The 18,182-nt window shown below is 45.5% G+C and overlaps 1 protein-coding gene across 3 annotated transcripts in view; it reads left to right on the top strand.

Moving 5' to 3' along the window:
• PCBP4 (poly(rC) binding protein 4) overlaps positions 1-13,616 on the top strand; it is a gene marked incomplete at its 3' end in the record, with an annotated part of 40,174 nt that extends 26,558 nt beyond the window's left edge. For 2 of the 3 annotated variants that reach the window (XM_081850488.1, XM_081850487.1), the window contains exons 8-13: positions 1,106-1,180; positions 3,537-3,581; positions 5,020-5,095; positions 6,284-6,336; positions 8,340-8,509; positions 10,008-13,616. In XM_081850488.1, the coding sequence (XP_081706614.1) occupies positions 1,106-1,180; positions 3,537-3,581; positions 5,020-5,095; positions 6,284-6,336; positions 8,340-8,509; positions 10,008-10,308 (720 nt within the window). Of the gene's footprint in view, positions 1-1,105; positions 1,181-3,536; positions 3,582-5,019; positions 5,096-6,283; positions 6,337-8,339; positions 8,514-10,007 lie in introns of those variants that run through there. The other variant, XM_081850489.1, reaches the window with a different exon arrangement.
• Positions 13,617-18,182: the final 4,566 nt, after the last annotated feature.

Genomic DNA, 18,182 nt, shown 5'->3' with positions numbered 1-18,182 from the left:
CTGCCACTGAGCTATAGTCCTTTCCTTCAAGTGGCTGCTCACATGTCAGATCTAGTCTGGCCCATAGTGAACACTGTTTGCAGAGCTGAAGATAAATTCTGCCCTAGATGTCTCATGGTAGCTTCAGTCTGCATGAATGGCACCTGCAGTAACTCTGACAGCCCTGTCAAAAGTTGGTTCCATCAGTGGAATATATATCACCCTTTCCTTGTTGCCAGTGTCAAGAAGTCACACATTGCTCCTTAACACAATGCATGTGAAATCACAGAATCAGATAATATTCTCTGAAAACCTCCAGCAAAGGAGGGTGCACCATCCCTCGAGGTCACTGGTTCCATAGCAGAATTGCTGTTATTAAGGCCAGATTTTGGTAATATGGTGCCCTGAGCAAGGACAACATTTGGCACCCCTATTTTCACAATTATTCATTTTGGTACAGTTGCTTTTTAATAGATCTTCTTAGTAGGTACCTGTATAAATATAGGTATTATTATTATTATTATTAGTAGTAGTAGTAGTAGTAGTATTTTGTTCCCCCTTGGCTCAGCGCCCTATGCGGGGGAACCACCCACACCAACTTAAATCTGGTGCTGCTGTTACCATCAAGATGTTTCTCCATCTGAAATATCTCCTCCTGAAACTAAAACTTATTAGATTTAGTACCACTCTCTGGAGGAACTGAGAACCAGATTTTGCCTTCTACTGTGTGGCAGCCCTTCCAAGAATTTGAGGAGTGCCATCATGTCCCCCTCTCAGTCTTCCCTTCTCCAAAATAAACATACCAGCTCCTGAGGAAAGACTGAAAGAGCATGCCTAGTCCCTTCAACCTTTTCCTCATGGGACTGTTTTTTTTTAAACTGCAGGCCACCTTTATTGTTCTCCTCTGAAACAGGCATCCCTAGGCACTACTCATATCATATCATACCAAACAGGAGTTAGTTAAAGATATTCCCAGACGGTGCCTATTTTGCAACTCAAAGAAATACAGGAAGTAGCAAGGGTACTATGGCCATTAGGATGTCATGGGGGGGGGGGATACTGATGGGATTGGATGGAAGTGGCATTGTGTATATGGTACAGTGATTCCTCCTTTTGTTTCCTTCAGTCTCCACCAAAAGGCGCCACTATTCCCTACCACCCCAGCCTGTCCTTGGGATCAGTTCTTCTTTCAGCCAATCAGGTAAGGGACTCATAAATTCACAGGAGACCATTTTTCTGTTGAGGTTAAAAGGAGAGAGAACTGTTAGGCTCTGGTTCTTTTATTACCCTGTAATCAAAGGGTGGGTAAGACTGCGTCCTGCCAGATGTTGTTGTGCGATGACAACTCCTTTCTTCACTGCCCATTGGCCATACTGGCTGGGACTGATGAGAGTTGGAGTTCAACAACATCTGGAGAGCCACTGGTTCCCCCACCCCTTCCCTAATTCACCACATCAAATATCAGTCCAGATTAGAAAGTATCAGAATGACTTAATGGGTATCGGTTTTACCTTTCCACCTTGACTTCTGGCTTCTTCCGTGTCATGTGACCAAGCACTTGCTGTCAGATCCCTCAGAGACCATATATACAAGGACCATCTTGGCTGTGAATCCTAGGAAACTTGCTCCCTGCCTTGCAAGCCTTTTCCCATCTGGCCTGGGATGTTGGGGCCCTGACTGACTCCAGCTGCAAAAGCTGAGGTGCTGAACAGACTCTTGGTATTGATAGGGGGTTTTGTGGGCTGGGGGGGGGAGGTGTTGCTGTTGTTGCTGTTCATTTTTTGTGTGCTTAAACCAGCAATAGCGCAATGGAATCTTTTAAAGTTTACAGAGAAAAAAGAGAATCTACGTTACGGTGAACCAGTTTATAGGACGTGGGGATTTAACATGGATATTTTCCTATATGCCTAAAATAACATCTGCTATTTTGTTAAAAGTTGTTTATCCTTGCAAAATCCTGCCCTGCTGCGATGCACACAGTCAGGTTTAACAAATGTTGCCACTCAAGCACATCTGAGGATTGACAGCCAGTAAAAAGCAGAATTTATTTACCAGATGACTAAAAATTGAGGCTGAAAAGTGTTGATTGGCTGAATAAAATAAAATTACAACTGTATAAGAATAATTTATCTCAGTGAGGTGGTGACCCAGTTCCCACACAATGGAGCTAGACAATAAGCTTAAAGCTTATTGGTATCAGCAAACAGATTATATTAGGTGTAAATCTGTAATGTTCTGCTCCATTTCAAATCTACTTTAAGCCTTCATTTACTATGAAATGATGCGTAACTGATTTGAATTTTATATTAGGAGGAACAATTACTCATTTGCATTTCAGCCAGATGAAATCATCATAATTTGGGGTCAATAGAATAAACTATTCCGAATTTAAGTGAAATAGAAGACCTAACACACTGAGTTTGGAAATACCACATATATTAAAGCTAAGAGGGAGAATTGCACAGATACATCTGACTTCATTATTTACTAGTGTCCTCCTAGTGGTGCAGCTATAAAACTGCTTGCACATTTGCAAAGCTAAGCAGGGTCCAGTATGGTTTCAAATTAGATGGGGAATCGTGTGTTGAGATTCCTGCATCACAGGGGGTTGGGCCAGATGACCCTCAGGATCCCAGCTCTACAATTCTATGATTATAATTATCATCTATGTTTTATTCTACAATCATTTTCTAAGGTTTTGTTTGTGTTATGTTCTAAAAGTTTAACTTTAAGCTTTTGGTGAGCAAAATGAATGAGATTCACTCCTCCCATATTGCTTATTCATTTGTTTCTGGGTAGGATGATGAAGCTGCTTATGGAATTTCTACAGCCTCTTTCTGACTGGTCCTAATCCTTTCCACATCTTAAAACTGACATTTCAGTAACAACAGTAGTTACCAGGAAGTCTACTTTCTTGCGAGCTTCTCTCCCCCACCCCCTGCAATTTCTTATTTATTTAAGTCCTTTGAGATTTACCATCAACAAAATACAAATGACAAGTAAGCCCATCCATTCTTATTCTCAGTTCTGGCACCAGCACCCAGTGTAGGTAGGCATTTGCCAAGGATCATTTAAAGCAGCATGGCCCCCTGGGACTGACGCCTTGCCTTGGCTCCCTGAGCATTTGCTGGCCCTTAAGCACCTGGCAGCACCAGTGTCCCTGCAACCCCAATCTCTTGCTTACTAACTTGTGAGCTGACTTATCCTGTGCTGTAATGAGCCAGGAGCCACATGGCTCCTCTTCCGGTTCACTTCAGCACCAGCACTGTGAGGGTAAGCCCACTCTCATGGGCAAGCACAAGGGGGAATCTGGCAGCTGCCTTGTGCTCACAAACATGCATGCTTACCTGGCAGCGATGCCTCATGAGCCTGCACAAGGGGGAGTGGGAGGCTGGTGGCTACTAACCGTACTACCTTTACCAGAGGGTCAGAGTGGTGGGAAGCACTGGCAGGCAGCAAGGGTAGTTTTCCCAGCCCCCTTCCAAAATCTGGAACTGGGCCTATTCATTCTCTTACATTTTTGATAGCGCTGTTCTCCTTTGTCATCCTTTTTTCAGGGATTCTCCATGCAAGGACAGTACAGTGGTATGTCTCAAGCAGAGGTAAGTCAAGCTTTACAGACTAAAAGGAGGCTTCATTTTGAATTCACGCTTCCAAGTAGTTCAATGTATAGCTAGGACCAGCTTCTTCAAGCCTTCGCCTTCCATCGTTCCCCATGTCTTGTGCTGCTTGCCTGTTCCGGACTTGCCATTCTGCCTCCCCATTCTGCCCCTCCTGGCATCCAGATGGCAAATCCTGGTGCCTCCAGACATCTTTCTTTGGCGATCACTCATAGCCAAGTAAGATTGTCTTCAATGAACACAGTCTTAACAGTGAGTCCGTAAGTAACTGTGGAGGCGAATTCTGGATCAACACATCCTTCCACAGTGGGGGACATAGGTTTCCTGGCAGGAGTTGATCATGGTGAGGGTTTGCCAAGCCTGCCTTCCTCTTAGCACGCTCCTGAATTCGAGCGTCTTCAAAGCTCATGACACCTTTGGTAAAGGCTGTTCTCCAGTTGGAGCGCTCACAGGCCAGTGTTTCCCAATTGTCAGTGTTTATACTACATTTTTTGGATTTGCCTTAAGAGAGTCTTTGAAACTCTTTTGTTGACCACCAGCATTACGCTTACCATTTTAAAGTTCGGAATAGAGTAGTTCCTTTAGAAGACGATAATAATCAGACATCCACACAATACGACCAGTCCAACGAAATTGATGTTGAAGAATCATTGCTTCGACACTGGTGATCTTTGCTTCCAGACATAGCTGGGCTCCAACTCCCATCAGCCCCAACAGGCATGGCCAATGGCTAGGCTATGGATGATGGGAGCTGTAATCCAGCAACGTTTGGAGAGTACCTTGTTGGGTAAGGCTATACAATAATTTATGACAGCAGGCAGCACCGCCGGTAACTTTCACTTACTCCATTTCATATACCATATTTTTCCATGTATAAAATGATGCCTTTTGCTAAAAAGAAAAAAAAGGCAAAAATTTGGTGTCATCTTATACACATATAGTGAATGCAGAGGGGGGGGGGGGCATACGATTAATGGCAGCAGCAAGCAAGATTGGCAGCGGTGGGTGATTGGTGGCTGCAGTAAGGCCTGCTGGCGATTGGCTGTGGCTGCGGCAATTGGGCAGGTGATTGGTTGCTGTGGTGAGGTGTGCGATCGGCAGTGGCTGTGGCAAGCAATTGGCAGTGGCGGGCAGGCGGGTGAGCGATTGGCGGAAGTGACCTCCCCCCACCCCCCAAAAAAGCTAAACTTAATTTCTTAATTTTGGGTTAAAAAAAATAGGGGTCGTCATATGCATGGGGGTGTCTTATACATGGAAATAAACGGTAATTAAATTTCACATGCTCAGTTAGTACTATACCTCAGGAGTAGCCAACGCTTGTATTCTAGGTGTATGGCTGACCCAACTACTTCCTAATGTGAGCAGGTAGATGGGAACGCAGGACTTGCTGTCATTCCACTGACTTCTTCCTCTCATCTAGGTGTCGAAGTTGCAGCAGCTTTCTGGGCAGCCTGTCTCATTTGCTTCCTTGGGACAATCTCCATCCATAGTAGCAGGTGAGGAACCCCAAAGAGCTATGAAGCCACTTAAACTCCCACAATCCTCTGTGGCAGACTATGGCCCTAGGGGCTTACTCAGATGAACAGTGAGCCTGCGCTCCAGCTGCCTTTAGGCAATAGGTCTCCACGGAAAGAACATGGTGCACGAATAATTGGCCCTAGAAATGGGGAAGGCAAGACCTTCAAAGAACTAAATAAATTAGCAAAATGCTCATGAAATGATGGAGAATTGCTAGGTAAGGGAGGGGGTTAGCTTTGTTGGATCCTGCCACTTGGTCTTTTTTCAAAGGCTGGATCAGCACTCTTATGCTAGAGTGGGATACCAGAAGGAGAACTGGAGCATTTATCTTCTGACTCAGGAAAAGCTGTGGCCCTCCAGATATTGCTGGACTACAAAGCCCATCATCCCTGACCATTAGCCACACTGTTTGGGGATAATGCGCATTTCAGTCCAACGGTATCTGGAAGGTCACATGTTCTGCATCCCTGCTCTGTATTTTATTTTTTTAAAGCACAACACTGGATAAATTCAAGACTAAAAACAGGAGTGCACTCTCTGGCATGTGCACACACATAAATAAGGGAGGTGGGTCTCATTTTTTTCTGAGAATCTTGAACTCTTGGTTACAAAAACAAAAGATTCTGAAGGCAAGTGTATTTTTTCGTATAAGGGAATGTGGATTCACGCATATGTACTTAAGATTGCCAGGGGAAAGATGTAGATATTCTCTCTCTCTCTCTCTCTCTCACCCCACCATAATTGTCAACAGGATTTTTAAAAATTCATTATGAAAAGTAATCCAAGGATTTTCCACCTAGGATTTTTTCTTATTACGTTAAAAGAACAGCATTAACCAATGGGAGTCTGCATCAGACAGGAGGAGGGCAGGGCAGTCTCCCTCAGTCTAAAATTAGTCCAGTGTAATGTGACCCAAGCAAAGTGGCATAAAACAAAAGCCTCTTCTTGGAGCTTCTGATGGCTTTGCAGTAGCTGGGAAACGGTCCAGTCCTGTTTGCGTGCCTCCTGCTCTTTGCACCGTGCGGTGCCTGGAAAGGATTCTTTGGGTTTCACTTCTTCTGTAGCCTTGTGATGTGGTCATCCTAGCGCTCCTCCTTTTAGGAAGGCAAGAAAGAGCCAGGACAGAACAGCCCCAGTAACGTTGTGCTTCTTTTCTCCCTTTTCAGCCCTGGACACGAACGCTCAGAATAGCTCTCAGGAGTTCCTGGTTCCTAACGATGTAAGTTTGCCTCTACGAACTACAGTTCCCAAATATATTTTGGGGATAGTCGTGTGCTTTGAATGTATGGTGTACATTTAGTAAGCTCACACACGTGTCCACAGAGGTCTTCCTTGGTGCTCATAGGGTCCTCCCCATTCCACTTGGTGCTTGAAAGAAGCTTTGTATCGCAGCCAAAGGGAATAGGTTGTGGTGTGTGTTGAGTTGTGTGCGTTGTGCCCATTATAGTTTCCCCGGTTTGCATGGGCCCCAAAAGGTTATAATCAGAGCCAAACCCATTCCCCTCTTTATGGAGATCTTCAGAGAGTGATTCCATTCAAACAAAAGTAGAACAGCCCAAAGTATTTTGCTGCAGAGTCCTTTGGCTTCTTTCTCAGTCAAAACTAGGTTGGAAAAGGGGACAGGGCTCTTGCAGCTTCAACTGTTGTGTAGAAGAGGAAATTTCACCAGGTGTAGCTTGTCATGCAAACTACAGTGGTACCTCGGGTTACAGACGCTTCAGGTTACAGACTCCGCTAACCCAGAAATATTACCTCAGATTAAGAACTTTGCTTCAGGATGAGAACAGAAATCACGCAGTGGCGGCAGTGGGAGGCCCCATTAGCTAAAGTGGTGCTTCAGGTTAAGAACAGTTTCAGGTTAAGAATGGGACCTCCAGAACAAATTAAGTTCTTAACCCGAGGTACCACTGTACAACTTTTGACTTTTGCATCAGGGCACCCTCCATGAAGCTTCCTCATTTGGTGAGAGACTATTTAGGAACACTCTTGGAGTACAGGTTCCTAGCAAACTGTGAACCCTCCTGCCAGTACTGTTACCTAGCTTGCAAAAGTTCAGTGTTTCATCAAAGCATGTGATCTGCCGCTCAGCCATGGTCCTTGAAAGGAAGATAAATTCAGCAAAGTCCCCGGTTGTTTTATCTATCCTCACTCTCACACAAACTCCAGAATCAAGGGCTACTATCTCAAGTTCATCCCTCACAAGCCTTCTCTCCTCCACACAAATGCCATTGTACCTTCAAAACACATTAAAGGAAAAGTCTTCCCCAAGAGAATCCCGGGAACTATCAGAGCTACGATTCCCAAGTACAGTTCCCAAGATTATTAGTATGTACACAGACATGTTTATGCTCCTGTGCTTTAACAGCAGCCTGGCATGGAGAGACATTAAGCAGGTGAAGCTTATCATGGCCCAGAGATAAATGGTGGGAAAAGAAGGGGCAGCAATAAACAGTCCTCTGAGAGAGAGGAGCATCAGCCGTGGGAAAGGTTTTCCTCCAACTTCTTCGCCATCACTCCCATGTGAGCTGTCCTTCGCTCTCTCTGTGTGTTTCTGTGGAAGCTGAAGCCCAGAAGGGGTGAATATGATAAGAGAGGAATGTCACAGCATTTCTTGTGCCCACCCACTTGCCAGCCCAGCTGCCAGTATACCAGGCCTGCTCTGCAGATGTCAGCATGTGTTGCTGGGCACACAGCAGGCCGTTGTAGCATCTCAGAAGGCAGGAAACGAGTGGGCAGGACGGCAACGCTGACCTTTACTTCTGCCCCCTGACCCTGCGTGGGGGGAAAGTAGCTCTTTCTGAAGTTTTTGTTTATGGAACAAGCCTCATGAAACTATCTGGACTGTTTTATTTTTTAAATAGGCCAGTTCCTGCCACAGTGTGGTAGGAACCCTGAACTACATGGCTCAGTTCGTGTTTTCCACTCCCTTGAGAGTGAATAAAAATGGCTAAATCTCAGGCTTGGAAAGGTAAAGTGTAGATAAGCCTGAAGCCTTGATGGGTTCTGGCTCAGACTCATCTGATACTGAACAACAATAAATCAAGCAGACCATTGTGTACTATAGGTCAGGCTTGGGAAGGTTCACTCCTTCCCTCACTCAAGAGTTGCCTAAAAATGAGTAAACGCTCTCTGTTCACTTTGTCCAGTCCTGTCCAGTTCTTAGGCGATGAGGTTTCCAGCGCAGTTCCACTCCAAAGACTGATCCTTCCTTTCCCCTCCTAGCTCATTGGCTGCATCATTGGCCGCCAGGGCAGCAAGATCAGCGAGATCCGGCAGATGTCCGGAGCACACATCAAGATTGGGAACCAGACCGAGGGCTCTGCTGAGCGTCACGTGACCATCACCGGCACCCCAGTCAGCATCACTTTGGCTCAGTACCTCATCACAGCCTGGTAAGAGCCATTAGGACTGCTGGGCAGGTCAAGTGGGGAGTAACGCAGCACTTGCGCAGCCGTCTCGTTGCAGCTTCTTCCTGCTGTGCCCAAGCCTGTGACCTCTTAGATGGACAGCTTTGCGGAGAGCAAGCGACAGTGCCTTGCTGTCATGGCTGAATTTGCCGGTTTGCAAACACTCAGCCCTCTGCTCAAGAGACAGGAGTGCTAAGCATAGCACCACGAAGTGTTCTCATTGCTTTGTTGTCTGTCTTTCACACTAATGCCTGCCTGTCTCTGACACACATGAGAGTAACCAGGCCTTGAGTTTCTCAGGAGCCACCGTGATTTCTAGTATCCTTGCCAACAATATGTTGGGCATCAATGTTCCCTTTGCAGCTGCAAAGCATTCTTATACCACTTTAAGCATCATGGCTTCCCCCAAAGAATCCTGGGAACAGTGGTATGTTAAGAGTCTCCTAACAACTCCCGGCACCCTTAACAAACTACTGTTCCCAGAATTCTTCGGGGGAAGCCATGATGCTTAAAAGTAACATAAGAGTGCTTTAAATGTCAAGTGTGGATGTGACCTTAGTTCTGTGCAGGAAGAACTGCTGTGTCACAGCAGGGAATTCTCCCGTCCTGTCCAAAAGATAACCTCATTTAAACAGAGCAACATTTGTCATTGGTCGCTGTTGTGACCTGGCATTTGGGATGCTTCGAGATTTAGAGCAGGAAATAGCCATTCACAGTTTAGGGATCACCACCACTACAGGGTGTAAGTTTTCAAGGCGTGGAGCCCGTCATTGACGGATGCATGTAAGCGTTTTCGTAATCAGTTTTCCCTGCGGTGATGACCCCAGAACTCATTTCAACTTTTGTTGTATTTGCGTGTTGAAGGAGAATTAACAGCCCCCCATCTCCATTCCTTTCCTCCTGGGACAAGTTAATAGATAAACAGTGCCGTGCATCTCACGTGGGAGAGGTTCTCATTTCCCCAGAAAAACACAGTGGTCTGTCAAAGCCAAGAAGGATATGTGGCTGGAATGCTTTGCAATTCCATGATTGTTTAAATAGGGACCACGACAAAGTATATCATCCCTAACATAGCCACTTCTGAGTTCTAAACAAGCCCTGTGTGTCATACTGGAGGTTCTCCACAAGAATGTAGTCCCAGAGGGAGAGGACTCTGGAGAAGACATTATCTCGAAGCAAAAGCGATGTAGAGTACCTTGTTCACTAGCTCCATTCTTTGTGTGTACCTATTCCTTTGCACATGTCAGCTCAAACACTTACCTGTGTGTGCGCGTGTGTGCGTGTGCATATCCATACTTGTATGTATGTATTATACAAACTGCACATATCTGCCCACACCTATGCATATTTTTCCATGTGCAAGCTTGTACATGCATATAACAGCACATATACGTCCAAGTATATGTCCTCACATGCTGCATTTGTATGTGTAAATTGTGCATGCACGCACGAGTCTCATTCTTTCTCCCTTCTTGTTCTTCAGTTTAGAGACGGCCAAATCTACCTCCCAGACGCCCCCCGTTGACCTCGGCATGACTTTCTCCCAGCCCCTCACCCCTTCGCCAGCCCCAACGCTGACAGCAGTGGCCGCGCCTCCCCCAGCCTTGCTTGGTGCCCCCTATGCCATCTCCCTCTCCAACTTCATTGGCCTGAAACCTGTCCCCTTCTTGACGCTGCCTTCCTCAGCCACGGGTCACAATGGCAGCCTTGCCACCTACACGACCAAGATCTCGACAGCCAATGCCAGCAAGAAGGCTGAGAGGCAGAAGTTCTCCCCATACTGAAACAGGAAGGTGGGGCAGGGAGGGGAAACCTTAGGAGGACCCTCACACGCTTTGTTAGATGGCATCAGCGTCGGGCCGCTCCAAAGCGAGACTACCTGGGGAAAGAGGTGAGGGGGGGGAGCCAAATGTGCAGGAAAGGAAGTGTATGTGGGAGAGGATAACCGAGACAGCTCTTGAAAGCAGTGCTGGCCATGAGACAGTCAGGGAAGTGGTGCTTCTGCAGAGCTCCCACCCTATCCTGGCTAAAGATATGTCTATCATGGGTAAGAGCAATTAAGCCTCATAGTTTTGCTTCCGTGGAACAAATCTCTGCTATAAAGTGTTATTATCCTTTACCTTCCATAAACCTTCCTGATTGCTTTCAGCAATGAAGATGAAGAGGTTCTCTCTCCATCTGGTTTCTTGACATGTTTTCTTTTTTTAAGGAAAATATGTTACTTAAAGACAATTGGAACCCCACTCAAATTCTTTGTACTGTATTGATAGAGCTGGAGGTCTTGGGAAAGGTCCCATCTCGACTGTGGCACTGGCTAGAGCTTGTTAGACCTTTGGTGATCCTAACAGAGAACATGCTATGCTACTATCTCTCGTGGGTTGCATTTCCAAGAGCAGAACTGGAAAAGGGTTCTGATTTCTGTAGAACTGGAAGCTGTGCATGTCTTAGAAATCACAGAATGTACCAAAAAGGAAATTCTTCAGTGTTTTTTTTGGTTTTTTTGTCTAGCACTTCTCTCCTAATATATGAAGCTGGCTATGAGTTCCATTTTAGCTGGATTAGAATACAGGATGGGGTTTTCATGACTGTGAGAGCCAGTGTGGTGTAGTGGTTAAGAGCGGTAGTCTCGTAATCTGAGGAACCGGGTTCGCGTCTCCGCTCCTCCACATGCAGCTGCTGGGTGACCTTGGGCTAGTCACACTTCTTTGAAGTCTCTCAGCCCCACTCACCTCACAGAGTGTTTGTTGTGGGGGAGGAAGGGAAAGGAGAATGTTAGCCGCTTTGAGACTCCTTAAAGGGAGTGAAAGGCGGGATATCAAATCCAAACTCCTCCTCCTCCTCTTCTTCTTCTTCTTCTTCTTCTTCTTCTTCTTCTTCTTCTTCAGCTTGGCCCCTGACCTCCTACAAGTGGTTGAAGGGAATTAGTTTTCACCAGACATCCCTCTAATATTTAGCATGAACTGGCACAGCATATGCAAGAATTTGCTGGATCAGACTGGAGCCCCATCCACCCCAACATTATGTTCACCCATTGGCCAACTCAGATGCCCATGGGAAGACCAGAGGCATATAGTTGTCTTTCCTCACTGAGAAACAGAGCAGTTCTTTATAAATATTCCCTATCTGTTACAAGGTAAGAGCTTCCAGCACTGGCAATCCCAGCTGGTCACCTTATTGTATATGGGTGACATCTCCCCTCATTTAACTTTATGGCAGAAATCCGTCCTCATATATTTCTGGCAGGATGTGCGATATCTTGCCATGCCCCTCATCTTTGGGTTTATCTCTTGCTGTCATGGGATGACATCTCCAATAAGTGCTTTCTAATTTTGCTCTCATCTCTTGCAGTGCAATCCTAAGCAAGTTTGCTCCAGAAATAAGCCCCTACCCCTTCCGTCACTCATTAGTGAATATAGGACTGCAGCCTTAGTAAATTCTGCCACATTTTGTTCTCTTTGTTATCAGTATTGTAAAGGCACTTGTTTAGTCAGAACATGCCCATGAGAATCAAGAGGTGGCGCCCTGAGACCTCAGGTTGAAGCAGATGCCCATCTTGGTGATTTCTGGTTAAAGTTACCAACATGTATGTCTGGCATTTACACTTGTGTCCTAAACAGACGGCCATCACAACAGCATATATTTCATCCAAACCTCACCCCAAAAAATTATCCCCATGGATTAAATGTACCATATAGCCAAGGATTCCATGGCTAATTTCTTAGTTGGTTTGCAAATTGGTGTGGCTTCACCAAAGTGGGTCAGATTGTTGGCTAATTGACAGGTTGTATTGCTGCAGTCAAAAGACGGCACAATTCACTGTCAACACTTTATAAGGCATTAAGCGGAAGGTGATTGTTGAACAGACCTGGAGAAAACGGATGAAACGAACACAGCAAAAACTCAACTTGGCTCTGGCCCTGCTTGTAGCCATGAACTAGTTGGCTCATGATAAGCAAAGGTTAGTAGTCACAAGCCTGTTTGGAGTAAATGCATACCAAAAACAAAACATTGAAATTCTGCATGCGGTCGATGCAAATTCTGGAAAGCTCTTTTCTATGACCAGCATAAATCATACAAATGTGCATATACTTCTCCTATTTTTGTATAATATTGTTTGCTATTTGGCAATAAAATAAATCCTCCTTTGGGAGGAAGGGCAGGGTATAAATGGTATGAATGAGTAGATAAATAATACTGGATTTGCTAAACATGGCAGGGACAAAGGCACAGAAGCCTCACCCAAACCCCACTGCCTGGGAATCTTGTGCAGGGGGCTCATCTCAGTCACTGAGAAGCACATCTTTGCAGCATAGCCAATGCTTTCTCCGTGCTCCTTCAGGAATCACAGGCTGCACTCAACCCTGATTATGTTGGGACTGGTTTACTGAATCAAAGCTGTCGGGGGGGAAAAAAGAAGAAGCCAAACAGGCTGCAAAAAGGAGACAATTGAGGTTGATTTGGTGTAGTAGTACCTTTACAATCTAAGAAGCAACAGGATCTCAGATTTGCCCTCAGTTATACATTGATTTGGTAGCATAGAGTAGACTACCTACACCTGTTTAGGCACTGATCACTTCTGATTAAATAGTTTCAGCAGATTCATGTATTTATTGCAGCCTTTCCTCAAGCTGGTGCCCTCCGGGTGCTTTGAACTACAGTTCCCATCATGGCTGGGGCTGACAGGAGTTCTGGCCAGAGGCAACCAAGCTGGGGAATGCTCATCGAATGCGTCAAATTCTCAGGTTGTGTAATTCAGCACTGAGGCATCCCAGTATTTGGATTCCACAAAAACACAGGGGAATGGAGCCAAAATTTCCTATTCCTACAAACCAATCTAACCAGTTGTCCATTTCGCCTTGTTCCCTGGCTGGTCCCAATCTCTCTCACTTCCCTGCATCACTCGCTGGCAAAAAAAAAAAAAAAGCTTCTATCTCTTTTTAACCCTTTTTATTTTTGGCTGCTCCAAGGAATGTCCCACCTCTTATCCCATGATCCTCTTTGGCTTGTTTTTGAAAATGCTGTACATATAATTCTATATTTTTTCCTCCTTTGTAACTTATGATTGATTTAATAAAAATGCAAACTTTGTCAACTCAGAGGGTAATGTGATTAGGGTTTTGTATACATTTGAATTAGGCACACGCACCCCTCTGGCTATTTATATGACTGAATAAAAAGGGAAAGAAAAGGCTTATTCAGTGTTTTGCCTAACCCATCCCACCTGTCAAAACAAAACAAATTCCTTCCAGTAGCACCTTAAAGACCAACTAAGTCAGTTCTTGGTATGAGCTTTCGTGTGCATGCACACTTCTTCAGATACCATCCCACCTGGTGGCTGGGCACCTGGCCTTTCAACCAGATGCAAGACAGCAAGGGGAAAAGGGGCAGGTGAAACTTGTTCTGCTCTTAACACTGAATGCTGAAGAAAACTTCACTTACCGAATTTGTTTGTTGTGGAGAAGTCAGAATCCTTATTTGGGGAAGGGGGGAAGCAACTGTGGAGTATGATTCAGATTCCTACTTTTTAATTGATTTGGAATAATTACCACCCAGTGGACATTTCCCAACAATTTTCTGTGGATTGACATTTGCAACGATTTAGCGGTGAATTGCGGGTTTTCCCAGGGAAAGCAGTGGGACAAAAAGAATCCTCTTCAGCCCCATGCCTGGAAGTCCCAAACCTGTGCCTAGAAATTGCAGCACAAACAGAAGTCTGAATGAGCCCATAGTCGGCCAGTTCACATTTTGTCTTCCTCCTCCTCCTTTCTGGATTCTACAAGGGCAACGCTGAGACCTAACACTGTGCGCACATCATACATTTAAAGTGCATGACTTCCCCCAGAGTATCCTGGGAACTGTAGTTGGTTGAGGGTGCTGGGGACTGTAGCTCTTGAGAGTGGCAAACCATGCTTCCTAGGATTCTTTTGGGGAAAGTCGTGTGCTTTAAATGTGTGGTGTGTTCACAGCCTGGTTCTAAGAAGGCAGACAGCTGGGGCTGGTTGAAAGCAGGCTGATGTGTTGGTGGGGAGGTGTCCCATTCGCCCTAATGGACAAACTTCCACTGGCTCTCACCATTACGACTGTGAACAAATGGTGCTGGATCAAGCATAGCAGGATCATCCACGTATCAGGACTCTATAGACACAAACCCCAGTATGCCACGGTTAAAGAACAGGGCCTGGTTATTTATTATATTACTATCACTCCCTGCCTCCCTCCCTCAAAGAACCTTGTGGGTGCATGCAGGGAGGTTCCCGCATGTTATTCTCACTACAATCCTCCATGTGTTCCCTTGGATGCGAGTCCCACTGTGTTCAATGGGATTTCCTCCCTTGTTTAGTAGGTTTAGGATCCACAGACTAAGTTAGGCAGTGGACTGCCCCAGAGTGACCCAGCGACATCAGCAGCTGAATGGGGATTTGAGCCTCGTCTTCTCAGTCTGACATTCTGTCCACAAAGCTGCACTGGCCCCTTGAAACAGTTCTGTAGTGGTGCGGGAGCGGGGCCACCACTTCGAAGGTTGCTGCCATGTTCTTAAGGCTGCCTATGGAGCCTCTGCCAACGTACGCCAGTGCCACCTTCCTCTCATTTCAGCACCACGCCACCTGTCTTAGACCGTCTCAATAACTTGCCCATGATGGATGTGCCAAAGGAAATGTGGGAGCAGGAGGAGAGGAGAGGTGGCAAAAGGGAGGAATGGCAGCTGCCTTATTAGGAGAGCATTTGGCATCGAGGCCAGTGTCTAGTGCGCCCTAAGCCAGGCCATCTTCAGTGAGGGCAGCCTGTTGCTATGTGGATGAGAGACATGGGAACCCTCCCTTGCCTTATGCTCTCCGTTGCCACAGCAACCGCAGAAGGGGTGTTTACTTGCCAGCATGTTGGGCTCATGGGGCCAGCTGCAGACATGTGTAACCGACAGAGCGAAATGATAGTGTTGCACGCTGCTATAGAGGAATACTGCATTTTCATGGGTGGATCAGAGCTTGCAAAAACTGCCTATTGCCAGAAGAAGGCAACCATCCCCTGCTGGAACTGTTTGGTACTTGCCTGGATATAAATTCCAGGGCCTTCCTTTCTGCTAGGTCAGTGGTGAGTAGAGATGGCTGAGAAATGTGATGGGGAACCTGCAGCCCGGCAGATCATGCTGGTTTGTAACTCCTTTCAGACCACCCAACCAGCATGGATGATGGGGGCTGGAGTCCAGCAATACCTAGAGGGCCCACAGGTTAGCTATTCCTGCTTCATTCTATATCTTTTCCTGCCACTATCCACTCACTGTAGGTGTGTGCAGTATTTGAGGAAATAATCAGGAAATGCTTATTCCTTTCAAACTAGAATGCAGCTGCCGAATGGTCTATCCTAGTAACTACACTCATAACGCAAACTAAAAGTTATCACTAATAAAACAACTAAAAACAACTAAACAAATAGTGATCAACAGGCTACTGAAACAGACACAGGAATAATCAGATCAGGGAAAGAATGGCATGCAAAAGTACACTAAGGCTGGATCTAGACACATCAAAAACGCGTTTCAGGAAAACGCGTTGTAAACCGCAAAGTCAGGAATCACATTGGCGAAAGATGAAACTCCACAGCGCCATCTGATGTCACAGGGTTATAACACATATAAAATGCTTTTTCTTTACTAATGTAGCTGAGTCCTATGTCTAGAATGCCCTCCCCTCTCAAGTGTGAATGGCACCAACTTTGAGGGAGTCATTTCAGCAATAAGAAATAATGTATGGCTATTCACCCTAGCATTTGCCAAAGTTTTGTCATTACCTGGCTGGTGGTGTTGATATACTGTCTGATTTTGTTTTTTAAGTTAAATCTAAACTAAATTTGTTTTCTATTTTAATGTTTTTCCTCTCTCTGTGGTTGTTGAACAATGAAAAGTGGGGCTAAAAATAATTTAAATGAACATACAAGCAGATAGAATGAGAAGGAAGGATACAGGACCGGGGTAGAGGTAGAAAGAAAAAAGCAAGATTGCAAAGTATTTCGCAAATTCGTTGATGTACTTTCCGGGCAGATGCATTGATTGTGGGTTCTGCTTGAGGGAAATCCTGGGGGTGGGGGGTGGTACTCACACAGACTAGACTTCCCCACTGAGCAGAAAGCACCATGCACATGAAATTCAACATCATGCAGCAAGAACCAAACTACAAGAGAAATAATATCTGTAGTAATGGAGCTGTTCTGCCAGTATAGATGTTCGCTGCCATTAACATGCTGTGGAATGCTTTCAATAACCACTGTGATCCCTGTGCCATAGCTGTACCATTCATTGCTAATAGCCGGTCATAGTAACAGGGATGAGCTGTACAATGTAGCTACTGCGGAAAGAATAATAATAAATGGGAATGGCTGCTCAGGGGTGTTGTTGTCCCCTCTGTCCCAAAAATAGCCCAGAAGACTCTCACAATATTATACTTCTGGTCTTCCAAACTAGAAAAACTTCCAACATGACAAAAACGCCTGTGTCCTCAGGTGGGCCTGCTTGTATAAAAAAGTGATGTGGGGAGCTGGCCCTGAGATATTGCGGATGTGCTTTTGTCCTCCAAATGCTGCTTGCTCAGCCACATCTCTCCCAGGTGAGAAGAGGGCAGAGCTGTTGAATTGCAACTGTGCTATGGAAAATTGAATCCTTCCTGCAACGCTGTATATTATTAACTCAGAGGCCTTCTGCAATGTTTGCCTTAGGACGTGCTCATCTACCCAGCTTTTATTCGCGTGCACTGCCTTTCTGCTTTAATAAATGTGCCAGCAGAGGCTGAGACAATGAAAGCCAGGCACCTCTTTGATCAGACCACTAGCACTGGCTGAAGCCCTTTGAGCGGCAAGGAACCGAGAATGTAGCTTCAGTTATTTCCAGGGTCAAAGGCGAAGGGGAAAACATCTTGCTTCCTCCAGCACGACATCTCCAAATGGCGGCACATCATAGGAAGGAGTAAAGTGGTCAAAGGGTATGTGGCATCATTGCATTCCTCTAGAGTTATCCGGGGTGACAAGGGGACAGGATCTGCAAGATGACATGGATCTGAAGAACCACTGCCTTTTATCTTCCTCACACCCCTAAACCTAAAGCACATTCTGTGAAAGCAAAGCAGGAGGCAGCAGATATAAGCCTTGAGCTCATCTCCTACCTATGCATTTGGAACATGGAACGCAATCAGATATGTTCATGCACGATTCTCCCTCTCCATATGCATATCCACAACAAAAATGGGCCGGCAGATTGCATGCACATACACACCCAGTCAAGAGAACGTTCAACGTCATTTGAGAAGGGTAGGTACAAGTCTGGGACTTGCTGCTATGCATCCCCATGTGAATAGTTTATCCACTCAGGATCTGAATGGATCTGAAATTAGTACGACTTACTTCCATACAATATGTAGTCTGTACTGGGACAATCAACTGGCCAAAGTTATCTTTCAGGACTCCTAAAAGACAGTAGGCTATTGCAGTTTTTAAAAAAGCCACAAAAACTTTGGCATGAGAATTTTACAAGATATTGCTCCATAGAACTGATAGACAAGTAAATTGTGTGGCTCAAGAAATGATATAATAAAGTGAGAGGGCACCTCTGAAGGCCATGTTCTCTCCAGCTGTTGTATTATTAAGCATCTTGCTACGTAGGCTGCTAGTAGTG

Source organism: Podarcis erhardii (assembly GCF_964252035.2).
Source record: "Podarcis erhardii genome assembly, chromosome: 2".
Taxonomy (NCBI): Eukaryota; Metazoa; Chordata; class Lepidosauria; order Squamata; family Lacertidae; genus Podarcis; species Podarcis erhardii.
Note: the sequence above shows the minus strand (reverse complement) of the source record. Positions and strands in the feature narration are given on the sequence as shown.